This window comes from Melospiza melodia, chromosome 3, assembly GCF_035770615.1.
Source record: "Melospiza melodia melodia isolate bMelMel2 chromosome 3, bMelMel2.pri, whole genome shotgun sequence".
Taxonomy (NCBI): domain Eukaryota; kingdom Metazoa; phylum Chordata; class Aves; order Passeriformes; family Passerellidae; genus Melospiza; species Melospiza melodia.
This window is the reverse complement of record NC_086196.1, coordinates 37,238,844-37,262,999: the sequence shown is the minus strand read 5'-3', so window position 1 is coordinate 37,262,999 and position 24,156 is coordinate 37,238,844. Positions and strand designations below refer to the sequence as shown.

Sequence of the window (24,156 nt, the reverse complement as noted above, 5' to 3'; positions counted from 1 at the left end):
GATTTACTGCAATAGAGCAGGAAAAAGAAGTCATAGCAATGATTAAAGGATGCCTCTCAGCGGCAGAAACATTTAGTTTGCTATAGACACAATTATAGGATTACTTGATCTCTAATTTCTACTTGTAGAACAAAACTTTGATAACAGGCTCTCCAACCCAACAGATAATAAACAAAAAAGATGAAAAGTGAAACTAGTGAAATCTAGATGAGATAAATTGTGTCAGTTTTTGATAGAGAGGAGGGTTTCAAACAATAGAAAACAAATCATGGAATAGTAGTTCATTTTACCCCTTTGGCAACTATAAATTCAGTTTCAGGTTTCCCTAGGAACTAGATGCTCCAAATTAAACATGAAATACATTTTTAAAAAAGGAATAGGGACTATTTCTCACCTGTGTTATACAGGGCATATGACTTGAAAACTCAAATACCTTTTGGCAACATCAAGAGTTAGCCTATGACATAAGGTCTTGAGAAACAAGGAATTCCTTGCTTCAATGCTGAATAAAACTAAAACTAAATAAATCCAAAATTTCAAATAATCATCAAATTATTTGCAAGAAATGAAGGGCTAGGTATTACACGTCAAAGCAGAGATGCACTGGCAGGGCTTTATGGGAAACTTGCCCATTGCCTACTTTAACTAGCACATTAATATTCATTAATTCACTCATTGTTTAAGATGACAATCAAAATTTTAAAATGTCAAAATGATGTTCAATTATGTTTACTATAAATTTACTGTGGTGAAGATCCACACACTATATGGTTAATGAGCTGAGCAAGTAATTAGGAAGTTTTGTTGAAAGTTTGCTTCTTGTTAAATCTCTTAACTTTATTTGACAGGTTTATTTTTACTGGATTTGTCGAGACCCATCAGCATTTGAGTGGTTTGCTGATCTTCTTTTCCATTTGGAAACAAAAATGGCTGAAAAATGGAAAAATGATTTTCTAAGCTATCACATATTTCTTACTGGCTGGGATGAAAGTCAGGTAATAATGAAACTGTTACAAGTCAGAGTTAATGTACCTTGCTTTTCCAGTATGGTAACATATGGAACAAGAACAGCTGAATAAATGATGGATGAAGCAGAGAGAAAAATAACTGTAAATATGAAGATCCTAAGACGTCTGTTTACATCTCACATTTAGGAAAACAGGAATGGAGAAATCAAGCCAGGGATTCTTCCAATCCTGCATCTTGTCTTGGGTAAAGATGGTTACCAGGAGTCTCACAGAAAAGCGCAGAGAGCTTTCAGGAGCTCATCAAGGGATATTTTGTCTATGTCTTAGGAACAGTCTTTCATTAGATTCTGTCATTTTTGTGCTGAAATATTGACAAATGTCTAAAAAGTGTAGGTTTCATTTACTCTTATTATTTAATACAACTTCTGTTGTAGTAATCCCTATATATATATATATGCATAAATACATATACATATACATGTATCCAGTGCATTTTTGTAAAGTACTACACTTTGAAAATTTTGGCAACCAACTCCATGGTCTAATTCATGTTGTTTGAAAAGACATTTTCTCCGATTGACTTTAAATTTGCCATCTCATAATTTCATTGGATCATACCACCTCAGGCACTTAATTCTTAGACTGGGTCAATATTATTCAACCTCTTTAGTCTTTAGCTAAACACAAAAGTGTTGATTTTCTTTCTCTCTCTCTCTCTCTTCCCTTTTTAATGGATCACTCAGATCATGCAGTGATAAGTCAGGCACCTGCCAGAAAAACTCTAACAGGGAAGTCTTTGCTCTACTGTTTTATTTCCTGCTGTCTCTGTTGAATGAAGGACTGCCTAGTAGAGATGAAAAAAATACAGATTTCATAGAGCTTTTCCTTTTCTGCCTCTGCTGATACAAAACCCCCATTGTTTCTTTTTGCTTTCCTTAGAGTTTCTGTCAAGTAATGAGGTATGTGCATAAAGCTGTATTCAGAAAAATCCACTCCCATTGTGAAGTATATGGCAGTTATAGAAACTACTGCTCTGCATTCGCAATATCATAGGGTGTTACCTAAAACCTGCTCTTAAAGAAGTTATTGGGGAACCTAAAAACCACAAAGCTGCCCTCATCTTTCAACTATCACCTCACTTCCCTCTTGGGCAAATATCAGGCCAGAAGTCAGGTAGGGTGACAATGGTTCTTAACAATAGTGGGTGTCTGTCTGTCTTCACTTGTGTGCCCTGCACTTTTCTGAAGGGACTTCTTCCTCTCTTCAACCCCACAATCTCTCTCAGTTCCTGTCAGAGGAAGGTTCTTCAGTGGCTATTTCTCCCACTCTGACCTGGGCACTGTGCTCAGTAACATCATCTTCTTCAGATACACACAAAGCTCCCTAATCTTATAGGACTTTATTTTTAGTAAATTACTGTTCATCACTCCTCAAAATTTGAGCTTCTGCACCAGTAATATTTGAATGATATGTTAGTTCTCCCCTGGCAAAAAACAAAACAACGTTCTCAGGGTTCTCTCCCTGTCTCACCATATAGATGACCAGTGGTCAAGTGAAGTTGAAATCAAGGAGGAAGAAGGGCATTTTAAACCTTCTAGTACACCCTCCTTTTCTGACACGTGTCTACTCCTCAGGCATGTTTGTTCAATGCTTTGAGCTCTTTGCAGATTCCATGTTGGCAACAGATGGTCAAGCAGATGAGGCTTGACAAGGTCTGCCTCTGCTCGGACAAGTCCCTGTAATACCCCTGGGACTCCTCAGCAACCTTAGCACTCTGAGCTATTGCAAAGGCTAATATCAAAAATCCTGGGAAACTTCCACTTAATGAGAACACCCCATCTTATCAATGGGACAATTTTGCTGCAAACAATTCAAAAATTCTGCAGTTTTCTACCTCCCCCTCTTACCAAACACTTTAAGGTCTTTCTTAGACTATTCCAAATCCTTCATGACAGTGGCTCAAACTAATAAGAAGAAGCTTTTAGAAACACAATCTCTTGTAACAACTTTGCTTGACAAGAATAATTGTGTTGGTAAGGAACATGGAAGATCATTAGAAGAAGAAATATATAGTATTCCTACAAAATGGATCTAAATTTCAGCAACCACTTCTGCAAAAGATGATTATGAAACTTAGTCCATGCTAGGGCCTGGACTGAATGCAAACTCCATTATTAACTTACTTTCCTCTGTTAATTTCTTGATAGTGGCAGCAATGATGATAGTCTGTAGTGGAAATAAGCCTATTGCTCCTACACAAGAGCAGTACAGTTAGGAGTGACAGTGGTTTTTGTTTTTTAAATGCACCTGGGAAGTACCCAGACAGCACAGCAGTATAGAAGGTGAAGGACAGTAAATGCCCATGAAAATAAGGATTTTTTCTGACACTTGGGAGCTGAGAAACTCACTTGGTTCAGTGCTTCACCTGAGGTGATCTGCTTTCTGTACCTACCTCTACCTGAGGAGAAAATTCAAAACATTGAGGGTTGTACACAGAGCCACAGAATTGTTAGGGATGGAAGAGACCTCTGGAGAGCCTCCAGTCCAACCTCCCCTGCCAAGGCAGGGTCACCTAGAGCAGGTTACACAGGGACTTGCCTAGATGGGCTTTGAATGTCTCCAGAAAGAGACTCCACAACCTCCCTGGGCAGCCTTTTACAGTGCTCTGCTGCCCTCAGGATAAAGAAGTTCTTCGTCATGTTGAGATGAAACGTCTTGTGTTTGAGTTTATGGCCATTGAGCCTCATCCTGCCACTGGACACCACTGAAGATAGTCTGGCACCATCCTCCTGACAGCTGTCTTTGAAAGATTTACATGAATTAATGAGATCCCCTCTCAGTCTTCTCCTGACTAAACAGGCCCAGTTCTTCTCATAAGAGAGGTGCTCCAGACCCCTCATCATCTTTGTGGTCCTCCACTGGACCCCTGTTTTTACCCCTGCTGAGCTGGTATATCCACTGGGTTTTCCATCAGCACCAGAATGCTCTGGACTTGGCTCTTAGGTGTTTTGGAAAGGCTTTTCACAATTCTAGTAATATTGTGAACTTTCAAATACTCATCTCCCCCTCTCCCTCTCCCTCCCCTCTCCCTCTCCCTCTCCTTCTCCCTCTCCCTCTCCCTCCCCTCTCCCTCTCCCTCCCCTCCCCTCTCCCTCTCCCTCTCCCTCTCCCTCTCCCTCTCCCTCTCCTCTCCCTCTCCCTCTCCTCTCCTCTCCTCTCCTCTCCTCTCCTCTCCTCTCCTCTCCTCTCCTCTCCTCTCCTCTCCTCTCCTCTCCTCTCCTCTCCTCTCCTCTCCTCTCCTCTCCTCTCCTCTCCTCTCCTCTCCTCTCCTCTCCTCTCCTCTCCTCTCCTCTCCTCTCCTCTCCTCTCCTCTCCTCTCCTCTCCTCTCCTCTCCTCTCCTCTCCTCTCCTCTCCTCTCCTCTCCTCTCCTCTCCTCTCCTCATTTGATAATTGCAGAGTGTCCTTTCCATCATTCCATCTTTCCCAGCATTATTGCTGTTGCGTCTCACTTGGAATACAGTTTTTTTACTCTAATATTATTATCTTGTAAATTTGCCTCTAGGCTACTCACATAGCCCTACATTGTGATGACAAGATGGATGTAATTACTGGTTTGAGACAGAAAACCTGGTATGGAAGGCCAAACTGGGACAATGAGTTCAAGAAACTAGCTGAAAACCATCCTAGGTAAGGCAGGCTGGTTTCTAACCTTGTTAGGTAACTCTTCTCTCAGCATAAACAGTGGGAGGAGGGGAGAGCAAACCTTTCTAAATGACCCTTTTAAAACAATTTCTTCTTTTTTGCTGTGTGGAAAGAAGATTTATGCTTAATGAAGATTTTAATGAAGAAATCTCGGAAAGAGAATGCCAATAAAATCTAATTTTTGGACAAGAAAATCTAATATTTAGAAGTATTTCAATATCCTGGCCTTTGTCCAGATATAATTGAAACACACAATCCAATTACTGTTCTGCACAAAGGACAAAGTAGCATTAATTTCCCTTGAAGATGGTTATTAAAGAGATAAACTGTGATTTTTTTTCTTATGATGTCAAGGATATGTTCGTTCCCCTAACATATTTGGCCGCTCTTGCAAGACTATGCTGTTCTGTTATTAGTTCATCTCTGCTGGCAAAGACAGTTCATTTGAACTTGGTGGATTTGCTAGTGGTCTGAGAAAAGCTTCTTTGTTCCTGAAAGCCTTTGAAGCAAGAATTTGAAATATTTTGTGTTCAGCAGTAGAAAATTCCAGAATCTTTGTGACTTTGTGATTTCCAAACATTTACCTGCTAATGTAAAATAAAGGCTTGCACTTGGAAGACAGAGATACGAAAAGAAAAAGCAGAAAACTTCTTTTAAAAGATGAAAAAGACCCAAGAAAAAGCTGAAAGGGAGGAGATCAAAGAGAATACAGTAAGCTACAAGAATACCATAAAATTGCAAAAATAACAGTAATAGAGAATTCAGTTGATGGAGGTCAAAATAAATACAATCAGGAAATATGAAAGATTAAAAGCATAAAAAGGCCAAGAATAGAAAATATGACTTTTGAAAGACCTTTCATAGGGATTCTACTATATAAACAGAGCTTTAAAAGTTATAGTTGAAACATTACTTTTTAACATTACTTACTTCTGCAGCTGTAAGTACAGATGAGATAAAAATATTTTTCTGCTGCTCAGGGGGATATGGGCATTAGCTTTCCCTACTGGATCTTGAGGTAGTTCCATAGAAAGCCAGTCCTAAACTGACAGGAAAATCAAATTTTTTTTGTGAGCCTATATGTCCATGTTTACGGTCAATGTTGAACCTTTTAAAGAAAACCTTGCATGAAATAAGGATTCCTTATGAGAAAAGAATACCCTGATTTTCCTTGCTCTGAGTTACAGAAGATTCAAGAGTCAAACAGAAGAGTTTCTACTGTGTGATGAAACAATCAGCTTTGAGGATCTGAATAAATTTGGAGTCCCTGTGCCTAGGTTGACAGAGTTCCCCCTGGCTGCAGCAGCGTCTTTTAGCAGATTAGCAGGAATGCACCACTTCAGGTTAAACCTGGTGCAACTGAGCAGCAGAACAATTTGGGCATGACTTCTGGGGGCTACAGCTTGGGCTCCAGAATCATATCCACAGCCCCTCCTTTGCAGGAACAAACCTTTTTAAACTCATTCTATCACTTGTCACTTCCTCTGCATTTCTGCAGAATGATCTTTCCCCAGCAGCACAGCACATTTGTGAATCTGTGTCTGCATACATGTTTTAAAGCAATATGTGTAGTGTGCTTATAGGCAGCAGTTTCTAGGAGGCTGCCAGGTTACCAGCTCCCTACGTGCTCGTGCACGTATGAATGCAATTGTTTGTTACATTTGTCACGTCCTTGTTTTATAAGAAGTACCTATTTACAAATGTTGTTATTAAATCATCAATTTAAAAATTGTCTGTGGGCAGAAAAGTGTTAGACTAGGTGGCATGGGGGCTGGGGTGGTGGGACAGACAGGGGAAGAAAACTCAGAAGTAACTGAGCATTTTGTATAATTTTTTAGGAAAAAATTAACTCAGCTGGAGAAAAAGCACTTAAAATTTTCAGTGCAAGCAGTATGTTTGCCTCTCTGAAAAAGCTATGAAGATCAAAACCAAACAGTTACCATTTAAAACATTTTGTGACCTCTAATATAGCAATCTAATAAATAATGTAATGAGACATAATAAACATGAAAGTATTAAAATTATTATACTCTAACGTAGCAACACTAATTATACAGTACATAACACAAAGTATACGGTAACGCAAGATTTTTCAAACGTATTTCTCAAGAAGCCATTTGAAAAGATGCAAAGCTGAAGGCAGCCAAAAAGCACAGTTGTATCCATTTCCCCTGCTACTCTCACGTTTGTTGTTGTTGTTATTGTGATTCCAGCAACAGCATTGGTGTGTTCTTCTGTGGACCCAAGGCTCTCTCTAAGATCCTGCAGAAGACATGCAACTCATATTCGTCAGCTGATCCAAGAGGAGTTCAGTTTCACTATAACAAAGAAAGTTTCTAGGCTGTACTTCTTAGCTGTATAATAGATATTACCAGACTCTGTATTTTTTTTCCCATCTTCTCCTATCCTCTACTCATTCTGCAGCATCCAGGCCGGATATTAAGAGTTGCAAATTGAAATAGGTGTATTGACTTCAGTAGAAAAATGCCATCTATGGCAGCTAAAGATTTGGACCCCTTCCTTAGCCTTTTCATTGCTTACTTAATGATCCTGTGAATCCCTCTACACCTGTGTGAAAACACACACAAACCATAACCTTTGAAGAAAAAGGCATGAGTAAAATGGATACTCAGAGCTGTACTTTGCTGTTGTGTAGATTGCAGGCAATACATCCCTGCTGTTTAAATCATGCCCATTGAAAGCATTTCCTTCCTGGTTTTCTGATTTTACACTCCCACTGCACACACATCCATATCCACATTACATTTTGTACCACAGCAACAGTATTTCTATACACCCTGTCAAATTACAAAGGAGCAAATTTGTATTGCCCTACCAAGCTATGCACCATTTAAACCTGCCATTTCCATAGGAATGGAGTCTGTGTATCCCATGGACTAATATGTACTTAGGCTTAATAGGCTAAGGGAACTACGGAAATATTTTCCACTCAGCAAATGGATCCCATGAGACATGCAGCTGAAACTGTGGGAAAAAGCTTCATGACAGAATGACTGAGTGGGAAGGCACCCCTGGCTTCTACTCCAAACCTCTTGCTCAGAGTTGATTCTGTGAAGAGAAGAGTGACATCAGCATTCTTCCATTGCTCAGGAACCTTCTCCCATCAGCATGACTATTCAAAAATAAAGAATGGCAGGTTCCCTCAGCACTTGTGGATGCAGGCCATCAGCTTCCATGGACTTGCTTAAAATATCCCTACCCTGTTTCTCCTTTACTGAGGATAAGCATGAATTTTTTCAGATCTTCCCATTTGCCTGAGAGGCCAGGGATCTCTGAATGTCAACCTTATCTGTAAGGACTGAAGCAAAACAGGAATTGAGTACCTCTACCTTTCTCCATGGCCTTGGTTGCCAAGTTCCCCACCCCAATCAGCAGCAAAGCAACATTTTCCTGGCCTTCCTTTGGCTACTGATGCACGCACAGCAACTCCTCTTCCCTCACCAGATTTAACTCCCAATGGGCTTTGCTGACCCCATCCCTGCACACTCATTGTCTCTATATTCCCTGCATCATCTGCCCTTGCTTCCACCTCTTGTATGCCTCCTTTTGTGCTTCAGTTCTGTCAGGAGGGAATTGTTCAACCATATGGATCTCCCACCACCTTTGGCTTAGTCCACAGCAAGAGGGATCATATTTGAACCTGCAGAAGGTGATTCTTGAAAATCCTCCAGTTCCCCTGGACCCCTCTTCTCTCAGGTCCTCTCACAGGACCACACTGCATGGGAAACTTCTAGGCATTGAATTCCTCCTGTGTCCTCTCCATGCCACGTGTATTAGTGTACATGCACTTTAGAAAGGCATCCAGTCATGTGAGTTTTCAAAAAGAGGTGTTAGATCTTTCCTCACCCTGCTTTTCCGTAGACACTTTCTAGTTTGTGTGGATACCTAGGAGTAGACCCCTTCTGCCCGTTTTTTTTTTGGTTGTGACATCTCTCCCGTTCACATCGTCCTGTATACTTTATTTGTTGCTCCAGTCCACCACCTCCTCATTTGATTGTTGTCCACTCCCTTCCCATCACACAACATTCCATAAGATACAAAAGGGAGAAAAATATTTCCCTCTATCTCAGCACAGAGAGTAAAACCACTCTATATTTGAGTTGGACTGAGGTGTAACAGTTCACTAGGACCACATAATGCATTTATCCAGCCACATGATAAAAATGGGAGATGGGAAACATCCTGTGTATGTCAGCATTTGAATGACAAACAGATGACAACATTACATATGTATCCTTACCCACAGGCAAAAATTGCCCACTAGAGGGGACATAACTGTATAGACAAAAGAAACAGAACAATGAAAATTATGACAGATAATTTGTTTTATATGTCTTCTACTAGGGGATATGGTGTGTGTGAACTGAAATTGTTCCACAATATACAGTTGTATTATTATTGTTAAGTTTAGGGCAACGCATCTTTGTTTTAAAATAGTTGAAGTTTTTTTAAATGCCTGCCTATGTGAAATGATTAATGCAGAGCATACTGTGTTAGCAGTAGAGTGAGGAGAGAATTAGAGCCTCTGCCAGTTCACCTAGAGGCATTTATCTTTTATTTTTTCCCCTGGTGCCCATGCTGAGCCTCAGGGTAAGCTGACACATTTTCTAATATAAATTAAGCTTTTTTTTTTTAATGTGTGTTGAAAATCTTGAAGGAAATGAGAAATGTGTGTAGGCACCAATAACAGCTGCCATTGCATGAAAGAAAGAGGTGACAATTTCCTGCAGATTCTGAATGATTGTCTTAATGGGGTTGGATCGGAGGTAACAAGCACAAAGATATTGTGCTGCCAGAAAAACAGGATCTGTTCTCCCCCCAGCCTCATGCAACAAGATGTAACATTTAGCTTCTGGCTCAACATGGCATCTCTTCACTGCTTTGATTTATTCCCACTTTCGCAAATCACTGTGGTATGCTACAGGAGATGCATTTAGAGCCCTTGTTATAGTTCATTGAGTAGCACTGCTGTTATCACCACCAGAGGAGAATTTCTCTTGCATCAAGACTGAGTGACCTAGAATAAAGGAAAAATAATAATAATTTTTAAAAAAGTGGGGAGGTTTGTTGGACGAGGATGAAACTGCATTTAGGTTGAATGAAAATCCCTTTATTACAAATACAATTTGAATCAAAATGGAAACTAGGAAAATTTGGCTTCCTGCCTTGTTTTGAATAACACTGAGCACACAGCAGCTATGATAATGTGAGTGCATATGTAACGACTCTATTATTATGTTTATATATGGAAAAATCATTCACTGTCAGGGAAAATGAAAGATATCTTCATGGATTTGTCCATTCAGCTGCTTCAGCAGGAAGTGTTCAGCACTGTGTAGGAAAATATTATTAAATAAAATATAGTCATAACAGCACAGACTCACCACATCCTGTGACAGAAAACTAATCATAGACAAGGATCATAAATATACAGATTAATTACTTTGGCTCTTACAATAAAAAGACTGCTATTATAATGATTGAAGTTTTGTTATGATAATTTAAGTTTATTCACTAGGAATCGTAAATTGAAATACATGGGCTTATATGTTCTGGCTTTCCCCCTTCCCCCCCTTCTCCTAAGCTGTATGTAGTAGAAACTATTTTAGTAAATTTGTTCCTTAGTTTACACTAAAATATTGAAGAGAAACTGCCACTCTTAACAGAAAATCCATCATAGGATGTCTGTGCCATATCAACACTATTACAAGAACTCTCCTGCTTCTTTCCTGCTTTTAGGTATAATCAAATGGCTTAGTGGAAATACTGTTAACTGCAAAAAAGTGACAAACTTTTCAAAGGTTTGAGTGCTTCTGATTAGCAGGAGATTTTATAAGAACTGCCTTAAAGGCAGCTTAGTTGCCTTCAGAAAAGCAATAAACTAAATTATATGGTAGATTTATAATCTCAACTGGTTAACAATTTCAGTGGTTTTTTTTTTTTCTTGATGGAAAATTACCTGAATTTCTTCAGCAACAGAGAAAAGAAAAAGAAATAACTGACAATGCTTCCACCCAGCTCACTCTATAAATACAAAAAGCTCAAATGAAACATGCATAGTCAACCAAGTAAGGAAGAATGCAAACCTTTGAGGGTCAAAGCAGCATAGCAGGTGATGGGCTGGAAGGTGCAATACCTCATTGCATCTCCTAACACTTCTCAGGCAATCACATACCATGCATGAAGTCACCTTGGTGACCACAAACAAGGTGGAGGACACCCTACCAAGGACTGGCTGTTCTAATCCTTCCTAGTGCTGTAACCTGGCTCAGTTGAGGCTCTCCCACCTCAGTCACATCCTCTATTCTGCAGCAGCAGCTCTGACTCCTCCTGTATCATCACTTAACTTTCTGGGAAATTCTGCATTTCTGCAAAATAAAACTGGGTGTCCATTTCATTAAAGCTGCAGCCACATTTTTCAAGAATGTCTACTTACATGTTACTGAATATGTTCAAATGAGGGCTGATGATTTGCATTTTAAAAATCTAACCAGATAGGTCTATTTAACAGGAGTCTACTTGTCCTTCAACAAGTCATATCTTGCAGTGAAAAAAAATCTCAATTACACAATGGGTCTTAATATATGGGAACAAATGTGCTAGTTGACATGGAAACACACTATTTTTCAAAAGCAAGAAAGGACAAAAAAAGCTTAAACTCGTTAAAAGATATATTAGCATCCTTTCAGAATACACAGAAGGAAACAAAAGTTGTATAGTATAACGAACCACTCAAACCAGCATATTTTTTCAAAGGCTATCTGCTTCAAATATTTGCATCTATTATCTCTAAACAATAATGACTTCTAACATGGTAAGACATTTGTATTCATTGAGGATAAAAGCCCTGAGCCTGCCAATACTTACACATGTGCTTTACTAACTTCAAACAATCTTTTTACTATCCTAGAGGACTAAATATGGTTTCCTTTGAAGCTCATGCACAGAGGACTGATGTCAGGCTCAAGGCTGGGTCCTGAAGGCTGATCTCTATTATTCAGCTATTGCACTACCAGACTGTCTTGATACTTGTCTAGAGACCAATTCTCTGGTACAGTAATTCTGAATATGAAAAATAACTTACAATCACGCTCGCCTTAAGGTACACAGATAAGATTGCACTTATACACTCTTATTAGAGGCCTAGTTTCTAATGGTCTTGCAGCTTTTATTAAGCAAAAAAAAAAAAAAAAAAAAAAAAAGTGGGCTTGGGGAGAGAGCTTTTATCTTCTTTTATTTTGGCCAAATGATGAATATGCAGATCTGAACATTTTATTCTGTGGATATATGCAAATAAGGAGGAGAGAGGGCAAATAAGAGCCTGTCCTCTGAGACAAAATTCCTGGTCTTCAGGGTACTGCAGACCATTCCCCAGTATCACTGCCTTAAATGCTGAACCTCCTGTGCCCTTGCTTGAGACAGGTTCTTCGCACAAAAGCTACATTTTTCCTCCTGCTGCTGTCTCAGGCTGCAAAAACCTTCACAGAAATCATTACTGTCAAAAACCTGAACTAAATGGGGCTTTGTGAGCAAAGATAAGGATGTGTGCCCAAGCCGAAGCTAACACACAGTAGTTGCAGCATGGATGCACACAGGAAATTTGCAGATACCTATCTGCTTTAGATATCACACACACAATTCCCTCTTACTGTAACAAGCACAATGTATTTGTTCTCATGTTTCTAGGAATTCACAAAGGTTAAAAAAATGAAAGACAAATTCAAAGGTCTCAGGCACATAATCAACCTGCAACATATCACACACATTAATTATACATTACCATGCAATTACATTTAGATAAAAATGTTTAAATTTAAGAATGCCCACTATTTTCTCATAAATATTAGTAAAATATCCATGTAATTTTCTGAGATTTTGTGCTGCTAAGAAAATTCAGAGGGCTATGCAGAATGCATACCAATGCAGAGTTAGCCATTTAAGATCACTCTTTTTTAGATTCCTTACCACACTGGCAAAAGGAAGATAGTTAAGAGGCACAGTTGGACAACTTTGAATTTAATATCAAAGCTTTGAGGACTAAACAAACAAATGTATGCTGTGATACTGGTCAACACTGAAGTTACTTCAAATACAAATCATGGGGAGAACAGATAGATTTGACTGAACTGGACTTTGTGTAATACAAATATGCCCAAGTACAATTTCTCTGACAGGAATGCACATCAACTATCTTATTATGTGTTTGGCATTACAAAGATGTATCTATAGTAAGAAACATCAAGCATAATAACAAATGCTGGCCACCCAACATCTATCTAAGCAAGTCCATCATCCTTCTATAACATTGTGCTTTCATAAAGGAGTCTGAAAATGCTTTAAAAATGGTCTGCTGCTGGGAGGGGCTGAACTGAAAATGCTTTTAGCAAAACTAAAAGAAACAGTATCTGCTCAGCATTCTGCAGAATCAAATTTGGAGTCCAGACAACAAAATTAACCAGAGTTTTCGCCAGAAGGAGGACAGTAGAATTTGGATGTTAGTCAATACCGGTGCTGAATGATATATTGCAAATATTGAACACTGAACTTCAAAGGAAAAAAACCATTCTAAACCGTCTGACTTGTTTATAATAAAGTAGCCATTGCTTTGTTACATGCTGATTGTTGTATTGCTATACATATAGATAGCCATGAATAAAGTCTAAGTGGAGTTCAAAATGCTTTGAATGTACGTTTTCTCACAATGTCATTGCTAGGTGGAAAATGTATTACTTCCAGTTTTAGGAACTGAGTCACAGAAATGCCAAGTGGTTTGCCTCAACCTCTCAAAAGAATGTCAGGACAAGGACTAAATAGGCTTTCAGGACAAAGACCATAGCTTGAACGGTTACAGCAATCTCCCTCTCCTATAGACTGTATTACATATATTTGACATGACCCTTAAAAATATCTGTGAGCTTTCTGAATGAACACAAAACTGATTTGAATTATTTTCTGTTCTACTGTTATTTGAGCAGCATGGTTTGAAAGGCAGGTGCTTTGATTCTCAGACCAGTATGATTCACACTTGCTTACTACTAGAATTCTATCTGTGATATAACACATGCGCTAGAAAAGTAGATCCTCTGGCAGACAATGAATGATTTCTGTGTTAAAATAGGAGATCTAAAACAAATAAACAGAAATATTTATTAGAAAAGAAACAAGGTGTGGGGTTATTACTAAGAAATATTATTAAATATCTGAACACAGATTTTGATGCTGGATTCAAGCCTGATCCTACTCTGAGCAAAGAACACAGGAAAATGCTTGTTGCCTCCCATAAGAGGGTCCAGCTAAATACCAGACAGCACAGCATTGTACTGTCAGGAAAGCCAAGATTTCATTTTCAGTTAGGGCAGATCAGAAAATTTTCAATTATTAAACCTCTTCTTTAAACAATTCCTGTCAAGAATATACAATAAAAATAATAAAGCTAGGTAAATAAGCAACATTCTGCTTCAGCTTCCTGGGATGCACTCATTGTCTCTACGACCATTTTGAGGCAACACCACATTTGTTTGCTTTCTGATTTCTGTCACCTTGCCTGTACTTCAAAAATTTTCTAAGATTGCAAAGGGGCATCCAGTTATTTCTTATGAAAATCCTCTATCAACAGCTTAAAACAAATTCTAACATAACCAGACATGAAGTCTTCATGGTGACTCTTCATCACTTCACTTATTGGCTCCATAGTCACCCAGACTAATGTTTTTGGTTATTGCCCAACTTAAAGGTATATTAAATCTGTGTCTGCAATAATACTATTTACAAGAGTAAATTCATTCCTTCTCATTCTATTCTCTAGTATTTTCTATTATATTGATACTAGGGAAGGAAGGATTTAGAACACTTCACCCTCTGCAGAACTAATCAGAAAACATTTATGAACACTTGCAGTTGTGATGGGAAGAACAGAACAGAAGGCATTTTATTATGCTGACTTCATCCTTTTTCTTTTGATTGGTGTTAAGTAGCATACAAAGATTCAAGGCTCATCAGAAGAAAGGGATCTATGCATTTTCAAAATTTGCTTTTAATAAAATAAATTTGAGGGGGGGAATGTCATTCATACCTTATATAGTAAGTTAACTCAACTAGCTGCCACAAAGCACTGGAGCATACTGTTAAGATGAGGAATGAAAATTATTCTAAAAGACAATATCAGTCTAGAAATTCAGTCATTGAAAGCCTGCTTCATGAACTGAAGCTAATTAATGCTTGCATGTAGGGTTGAACCCAAACCATCAGAATTATAGCAGCTCCACAGCTGAATTACTTTTTTAGTATGCTGCCACTTAAAATTCCACCCAGTCACTTTAAAAGGATGGAGCACATGATTAAACTGTGATATGGAAAGGGAAAAAATGAACAATTAAAGTAAAAATCTCCCTAAACCCAGAGATTACCTAAGATATTTAAATACAGAATGACTTTATATTGCAAAAGCTCTTTCTGAAAAAAACATCCTTTAATTATCTTCACAGAGTTACTCCTTGTACATCCCTGCTTAGAGGATCTAGAAAAGGTATTTTTGTCAGCTCAGTCTTACGTAGCTGCTTCAGTAAAGGACTTGAATATCCAAGTATCAAAGTCCAACAACAGCACTGACAGTGTGAACTATGCCATTTTTTAAAGCAGAATGATTTTTGTGTGCAGATGTCTAGAAGAATTTAAATATGAAAATATTAAAATAAAAACCAAGGCTAGACTAGGCAGACCCCTTCACCTTAGGAGCAGGAAAAAGCATAGACCATTCTTATAATAACTATGAATCTACAGTATTTGCAAGATATTTTCACATTTAGCAAAATGACTTTAACTTGGGATATTGTCCATGACCGTGATTTCACAAGCCTTTATGTTTCGTTTGCATTCCTCAATGCTCTTGTTTGGATACTTTGCATTGTGAAATAGACAAGAGTAAGATTTCAGTGTGTGTTTAGGCTGGGAGAAGATGATCAGATGAATATGGCTATAAAACCCACATCTGCTAATGTCTCTAAATGACACTACAGCTGCTGAAAATCATAACATTTAGTTGTCTAGGTTATCAACTACATCAAAATTATATTTAGAACTGGATTTTTCATCAAATGCATGGGATCATCAAAGGTAACATTTCAAAAGGAATTGAGTTAAGAGCTAAATCACATTGACTTTCAATGCAATGCAGGCATCCATGTGACATAAATATGTGACATATATAGATTAGTATTTTCAATACTAAGCCATGTCAAAGGCATGAGGGCTTTTGCAGTGCTGGGAACCAGCACACTGTAATTGTGAAGATGTCAAAGGAAAGGGAGAGGCAGAGGAAGTGCAAGAGGGGGCACAGCATTTCTAGAGACCACTGTTCATTGAAGCATAGCTCTTCCTTCTACCAGGAGTAGCTGGAAGTGTTACTCAGGCTGCCTTGTGGGATTATTGTCCTCTTCCTGGTGTTATTTGTTGTGATATGCAAACTGAGCCAGCTTAAGAGATTCAAACCAGCATGGCTTTAGAAATCTTCTGTCACAGTCAGAAGAGATGACGATCAGTCCCTTAGTGGAGCAAACATGGACAACAAGGCCTTGCTCAGTGGCAAAATGGGTGGTAGAGCAATATAAGCTGCAGGAGGCTGTAAAGTAGGTGGAGGCCCTAGTAATAATTCTTTTTCAGGTATGTCACACAAAGAGAGGGAGTATTAACATGGCAGCAGCTCCTTTACAGATGTTTTAGAGTGATCTCTGAGGCCCATAAATTTCCCAGATGTGAATGAGTTGTTTTTGTGCACAGCACAGGGCATAGAGGTGCCACGCCTGGCTGTAGAAAAGTGATTGCAGATGTCTACTGGTAATTTAAGCAGGGAACACTCTTTTCAGACTCATATTCAGGACAACATCATCACTGCAGCTCAGGAGTTTGTACAGCTCACTCAGAAACGTGTTCCCCTGATGAATCATTGATTTTGAAATAGCTTTCTATCTGTCATCACACAAAGGAAAGTTTTGTTTCTGGCAATGTCTTTAGCTCTGGAAAAATTACATAGCATGTAGAAAACTGACAGGAATTTTGAGTTGGGCTTCAAAACAGCCAAAGGAGTCAAAAGCCTAAGGTCTTGAGCTCTTCAGTTTGTCAACCCCTCTTGAACTTCTAGCTGCCCCTCCTTCTGAATCAATTTTCTCTGTCCATACACACTGGGAATCATGGTAGACAATGAAAGTGATTTAGGAGAGGTGACCACCTTAGTAGAAGGAAGTGGTCCTTAATTTCACTGTGAGCAGTCAAAAACTAATGTCTATGGATCCTCATGTTGATCACCAGTAGCTGCATCTCAAAGGTTGATAGCTTTTAGAACTACAGTGGAAATACACAGGTATAAGACAAGTTGGAACCCAAAAAGCTGAGTAACAGACCCTAGGTAGGTTTATTGGATGCAGCTGTGGATCCCACCATGTAGCCAAAGAGCCACTGATACTGAAGCCAGATAAGGTGATGGTGATAAGGGCTGTCACCCTGCTGCACGTAGGCTTAGACTTGAGAAAGTCTTCCTAGAGCCTGTCTGTTATGGATCAATAATCAAGTTATGTGCACTTGTGCAGCTGCCTAGAAGAAAATGTACCTTCCTCCTACCAGTTCAAAACAATGCAAATTGTGTCCAGAATGGAGGACAGTGGTGTATGCTGGAAGTCTCTTCAGGTTGGAAACCATGTGTGTTTTGGGGCAGGCAAAATTCCAAGAGCTCAGTTCACATTGCTTAGTTCACTCTACAGTTGACCAGCAAACCAGATACCAGCTTATTCCCTATAGGATCCCCAGTAAAAGGCAGATGTCCTGAGAATAGCATAGAATGAAGTGACCAGAACTTCCAAACACCAGACCTTGATTCAATTAAAACACGACCATTCAATTGCAATAGCCTCTGGGGCAGCATTTGGCCGAGCAGGTTGAGGGAGGTGATCCATCCCCCTCTACTCAGCACCTGTGAGACACTTCTGGAGTGGTGGTCCAGGGCTGTGCTACCCAAAATGAGACAGATACAAACTCACCAGACTAAATCCAGCACTGGGCCACTAAAATAATTATTGATCTGGAGCATGAGAGAACAGGCCAAAAGAGCCTGGAGAAGAAAAGGCTCAGAGACACCTTAGCAGTGAATTTAGTACCTGATGAGAGGAAATGAAGAAAACGAGATCCAGACTCTTCTCAGTGGTTCCTAGTCACGGGACAAGAGGAAATGCACACAAACTGAAACACACATCTAGATTATCTCAACAGCTTCCTTCCAACCAAAATGATTCTGTGATACTATAAAGACATTGCTGTATTTCCTGTTTGCAATTTTACAAGTCTCAGGGCCATTTATGCAATTTTTTGCCTTTTCGTTATTCCACATAAAGCAGCACTAGGGAATACTGTACCTGCAGAGAAAAAAACAGGGACGAAAAGTAAAAATCTGATTTACACTCAGGCTGGAGCCTTTGCCAATAACCTCCATCCTACACAGTATTCTCAATGGTGATGTAATTCAGTGTTGAGCTACTTACCAAAAATAAGATTTTTACTTTCTGATGAAAAACAACACTCTAGTGTCAGTAATTGTCATGTCTCATTTGAGATACCAAGGTCACTGTAGAAGCTGGAAATGTCATTTGTTTAGTGGGGAAATGGGGCCATGACAATCTACAGCAATTCTGGAAAACAAGGAAGATGTGTTAAATTCAAGGTTGTGCTGTCCAAACTAACCTTAGCAATTCAAATACGGGTCTTGGCAGAGGACCTACATGACTCCTCAGAGAAAGCCTATTGTAGATCTCAAAGAGGAAGCTTGTGAACCTCCTCTGAAAGAGGAAATGACTGGCTAAGGATAAGACACTGTCAGATGTGCTTATAATAACCATGTCGGCTGAGTGCCTTTCTAACTATATGAATTAACTCATATACTCATATAGTGCCTAGGAGTAAGAAAACACTTTGTGAGGTAGTTATCAAAGACAACCAAGAAACAGTTGCAGAATATACATTTATTTAAGACATTTGAAAAGTACCGATTGTTTTAGCTTGTAATATCTGCATTTTGTACTGATTACTACAGGGGTACTAAAAAATGAAGTAGCTAAATTTGACCCACTCTGACCCACTTGGACTCATAAAATGCAAGAGACATGGAGAACAGTAATTTAAAAAAACAGCCTGGAGTTAATGAATGGATATTGGCAAGCTCTATTGTTCCTGAAAAATAAAAGTTACATTAAATGCCTTTCTAGCCTCTATATCAGCTGTATCTGTTTCACATCCTGCTGCTACAACTAGATGGAACTTACAGATGACATATTTTGATATTATTGATATTCAGACATATATCTTGATACACCACCTTGCAAAGTGAGTCCTTGCACAGAGATCTCCTCAAGTCTCTAAGGACTTCTTCTCCAGCAGCCTCTCATACTTGACGGCAGGCTTCAGTAATATCTACAAAGGTATTTAGACCCTGTGCAGCCTAGTTACTGTGAGTTTAATCAAAAGTAATCTCCATTTCTCTCATACCAAATATAAACCACTTATCTTCACCCCAAAGTCTCCTGATGTCCTATTTCCACTATTTCTTATGATGTCTTGGCTCACTACAGTGATGCTACAAGTCAGTGAGCTACTGACCCAGGTAAAACCATGTCCTGCAGTCCTGCTGATTTTAATTCCTGTTCAAGGTCTTTTATTTGACAACAAAACCAAAGTTTCCAAGGTACTTAGAGCAATAAACCTTCAGTCTTGGCTGGATCTTCTCCAATACACAGCTGTCCTTCTAAACCACAGCCAGATCCAAGCTTTCACATGCTCCTCATTTTACAGCTTCAGTCTTAGTAAACTCCTCCTTTCCTTCAAACACTTTCCAAATTCTTTCTGCTATCAAATATATGGAGTCTTTTGCAAGTGCTTTCTAATCTAAATTCGCTTTACTCTTAGCAGATAGGGGAGCAAGAGCTAAAGATTTCAGTGTGTGGAACCTCTGTGTCCAGAATGAGGCCTGGGTGGCCTGGACAAAAACCTCCTTAATTATGTTTCTTAGCAATACTTTTTTCTGATCACTGTGATAATCAGATTATCATTATCATCTTGGACATCTAATTGGGCTTTATCTCCAACCTTTGTTTTGCAGATCTATCTCCACAAAATCTCTAGGTTACTTTTTCATGAATACAGCTAAAATTCTCACCCAATTCTCAACTCTTCATATTTTGCAAAATTAAACCTTCCCTCTAGCTTTTATAAATGCCTATTTGTACCACTCGTCATATCCATCCTTCAAGACATATCTCCCTCCCTCTTGCTTTGGCCTAATCCCTCCTCTCTTTACATCTTCCACTGCTTCACCTTTTATATTGCAACATATGCCACAAACTCACATTCACTTGCTTCTGTACAAATATTTCTGAGGCTGCCTCCTGGAAACTTAGTTATTATGAGAGGCCACGGTTCATGAGAGCAGCCCAGGTTTCAAAGAAGAACCTTGATGTTTCTTCCCCTCTGCCCTCCCTGTAAACATCAGCAGAGTTCTGTCACTGTACCCTTCTTTTGTGATTCTACAGGAAAAAAGCTGCCTTCCTGAGACCACAGCTTGTCATGCTGACCAGTGCTACCTCCATACCTTCTTATTCTTTTAATCTGTCAGCATCCACTTCCACCTATTCTTTTGGATTCACACGGCAAGGTTTCCCTGACAGAGGTCACATCTTCTGCTGTGCTAGTAAAATTTCTGATGTGCTAGAGTTCAGTTGGGGCCTTTTGGGTGTAACTACAATACAAAAAATCCATTCTAAGCTTTGAGTACAACATTGAATAGTATCTATTTAATACACAGGGCTATTCATTAGCACTCCAAGAAGAGCTGTGGTTCCAAATAAATTTCAAACAAGAATTCCACAAGTGAAGAGCCAGAAAGAAATCCATCTTAATCCACCTTCATTTTTAGATCTCAGTATGACAGAATGTATCTGGAAGTGGGCAGTCCACTGCCGCATTTTGAAGATGTTAGAATATTTTGGTTTAAAATCAAATCAAGCTAACAAGACATAAAAGAATTAAAGAGTACTCACACCTTTTAGGAATCAGTGCTGTCACCACAACTTTAACAGAACTGTAGCAATTTATGCCAGGTAAAGCCTCAGTAAAACATATTTATTTAAAAACCTCACATTATTGATTAGGGGAGCAATGTCTTGCCGATGATTTTTTTATTTCTGTTTAGCACTTCTCTTAGTCTGGACAGAGAAATCATTGCAGCTAGCTTTAACCTCCCATACTCAGTACTACAGCAGTGGTGAATGTCTGTCCCCTCAGAAATACATGATCAGAATGCTGTGGTTGTTACAGCACCCTAATGATAGAAATAGGTTATGGTTTCAACAGAGGTGCTACGTTTTATTTTGCCATCTGCGTTAGATGTAAAAAGCTGACTTAAAATCTGTTAATTGTCTTATTTTAAAAACAGATTTTTTAATCAGTTTCTTCACCCTTTTCTTAGAAATATACAAATTCTGATACTGACTTCTTAGGAGCTCGCAACTATGATTAACAGCCCACCCTTATACGTGGTATATTCAGCAGACCTGAACTTCCAGGTTTTACTGCTTGGATTTTGCTTACTGAATCTTCCTTTCTTGCTTACTGTAAGCATCTATCATTGACCTTCTGCTTTTTATTTCCTCTAGGCAGAATATATGGCATTCGTATTCTGGCAGCCTGACTCAACATGAGGACATTCAGTCGAGTCAGTAAACTTTTCAGTCCTTGCTAAAGACACAGCAGCTCACTCGCCGTGGAACAAGAGTGGCACCCAGTGGTCACAGAGCTTGGCCCAACATTCGTGTCCCGAAGTTGCTGCCTTCTGCATTTTATAAATCCCCTTCCCACATACTGAAGACAGAAATCCTTTCATGCTCGAGCTCCCAGACCCAAATCCCACCTCTGGACTTGAAAGACAGAAACTAGAGAACTGAGGCTGAAAGGTTTCCTCTCTGCCATCTTTTTTCATGTCACATTTTCTGGGTCCATAAACAATCTACCACAGCTATCAGGCCCCTATAAATGGTATTGCTTATTTCTGAGGGATCAGGCAGCAACTGACTTGCCTGACACAAGCAAGGAAGATGAGGAGTTCAAGGACCTCATCTAATTCTAACACGTTGTTCAGTGGTCCAGATGAGGTAAGTATGTTTTTAAACTGTCCTGCAAAACACCTGTGTGGCAGCAGGAAAGGAAAATGCAGGGACATAGCCTGTTTTTTGATCTCCCCTAGTAGGGGACATACAACACTCTGTGCCACTCCTAGTCCATGGTGGGCTTTAAGACCATAAATTAACTATTGCAAAGGAGGCACAGCTGGCAATGCCACAGTGGTGTGGCAATGAACAGTTACCTGTGTGCTCCTCAAAGATTTAGGTGATTTTGTACTTATTTTTTATGATCAGAGTACAAATATCTGGGTTCCAATTGATGTGGTATGTTTTATTTTTAATGAATATATTTGTGGAAGCTGTTGCAAGTGACAAAGCTTTCCATATTTTTAACCTGGGGATACTTAATGCTTAAAAGTGGAACATCAGAGTGCCTAATTAGCATTGAAACAACTATTATCCTCAACAGAACATTCTCCAATACAGACAGTTGGATATTGGGTGAACAAGACCAAGCTCACTAAAATACCAATGTTTCACAATGCTTTAAAATTCCCAATCATAAATGGATGAAAAGTGCAGCTGCTGGTAGTACTGAATCTGTGGTTTTGTTTTTAAGTCCTACTTGCAAGTGTGAAAACCCCCATTTCTACAGAAGCCAGCAGATAATGTAAATGAGAGCAGTCTTGATTCTCATCATTCCTCACATTCCTCAAATTTTAACCCAAATTTTGCATTAACTGGTATTTCTTATAAATGCCCTAGCACCTAAAATGGCATGATGAAGTGAAAGTCAAAACTGTCAAGTAAAAATAAACTTTCTAGTGTGGATGGCTACAGCTAGAGACTTAAAATGTGACCTGAATTGATTAAGTGGCTCACAAATAAAAAGGCACATCAGAAGAATTGAGCAATGAAAGAAAATCAAATACTTTAAAATAAATACAATGATTTTTAGCCATCTGCTATGACATTACCGAAAGCCATGGATCTTTGCTCTTCCTGAGTTATGTTAGGAAAGAACCCAGCAGTCTGGACAGAAATTTCTGCCAGATTTTTTGTTAATGTGAAGTCTTTTTTCTTTGAGTGTTTAGTTTTTGCTACACAACATTATTGAAATGGCAACAAGAAAAACACTGTTCCTGGTCAAAATGTGGCCTGACAAAACCACAGTGGTAGACTGACACAAGTAAGAAAATTTCCCCCACAACAGAACTACTTGGCTCTACCAGAAAAAATAGCTGAATAATATTCAGGTATATTTCACATTGAGTATAAATAATGAAGTGAGCAAAACATTTAGCTCAAACCAGGGTCCCTAAAATATATCGCCTCCACTGTCAAAGGGCAAGAAAATATATTACAGAGCCTGTACAGAGTTAATACTGAAGAGGTTTCATAATAGTTTGCACTTTTTTTGCAGGTCATGGCATCTAAAAATCCTTTGACTACACAAATGTACATCTCCTTGCTGTTATATTCCCTAAACTTCTTCCCATTTGCTAATTTATTTTCTTCAATATTTTATTTGGTCTTCCTGAGAGAGTGCAGTCACTGTGCTTGTTTGTACAGTGCCTGGTGCAATGGGCTCCTATCATCTATTTAGGATCCTTATGAGGCAGTGCAACAGAAAAAATAAACATTTTATTTTAACAAACAATAGAAAACAGTATCTTTGAGAGCAAGCTGAAGAATAGAGGCCTTGTGGTATGAAAATACTTCCAGCAGGGTGAAAAAGACAAGATTTTCTTTCTCTAACCCCTTTTGGGTGTTACATTTCCTTATCATTTTACAATGTAATCTGGGCATTTACATCTTATCTTATTTACTTTAACTTGATGTAAAACAACTGTCAAATAGATTTTTCTGTCTCAGAATTGGGTGGAGTGGGGCATTTCAAAAGCATGGTGTGGATCCTCTTTTTCCCAACAAGACGCCATAATGTAAAACTAGTGACAATATTCCCAAGCAACAAAACATTTAGCCCAGTAAGACTGTACTTCCTTTTAGAGGGAGTTATTTTTAAACTATAAAAACCTGAATATAGGACCATTAAATAATGAGTATCTACAAATGAGCTCAGCAAGTCTGTAAAATTAACTTCCTGGCACTGGTGAACATGCTTTTTCATCACTGCAGACACAACTTTGGTTTCAACCCTTGCAATGCTGGCAGGTGAACCTGAACCAAAGCTGTAGCCAAGAGAAGAACTCCAGCTGATCCCATGATGGTGTCTCTGCAAAACTGATCTCAGAACCCAACCCTGAGCTTCTTCAGATGCTCACTTTAGCTTTCTCTGGCATCCACCTAT

The 24,156-nt window shown here is 38.9% G+C and overlaps 1 protein-coding gene across 1 annotated transcript in view; it reads left to right on the top strand.

The window, feature by feature from the left end:
- The window catches only part of NOX3 (NADPH oxidase 3), a 39,271-nt gene extending 32,260 nt beyond the window's left edge, over positions 1-7,011 (top strand). The window contains exons 11-13 of the mRNA XM_063153451.1: positions 849-995; positions 4,532-4,656; positions 6,885-7,011. Coding sequence (XP_063009521.1) covers positions 849-995; positions 4,532-4,656; positions 6,885-7,011 — 399 coding nt within the window. The remainder of the gene's footprint in view (positions 1-848; positions 996-4,531; positions 4,657-6,884) is intronic.
- Positions 7,012-24,156: the final 17,145 nt, after the last annotated feature.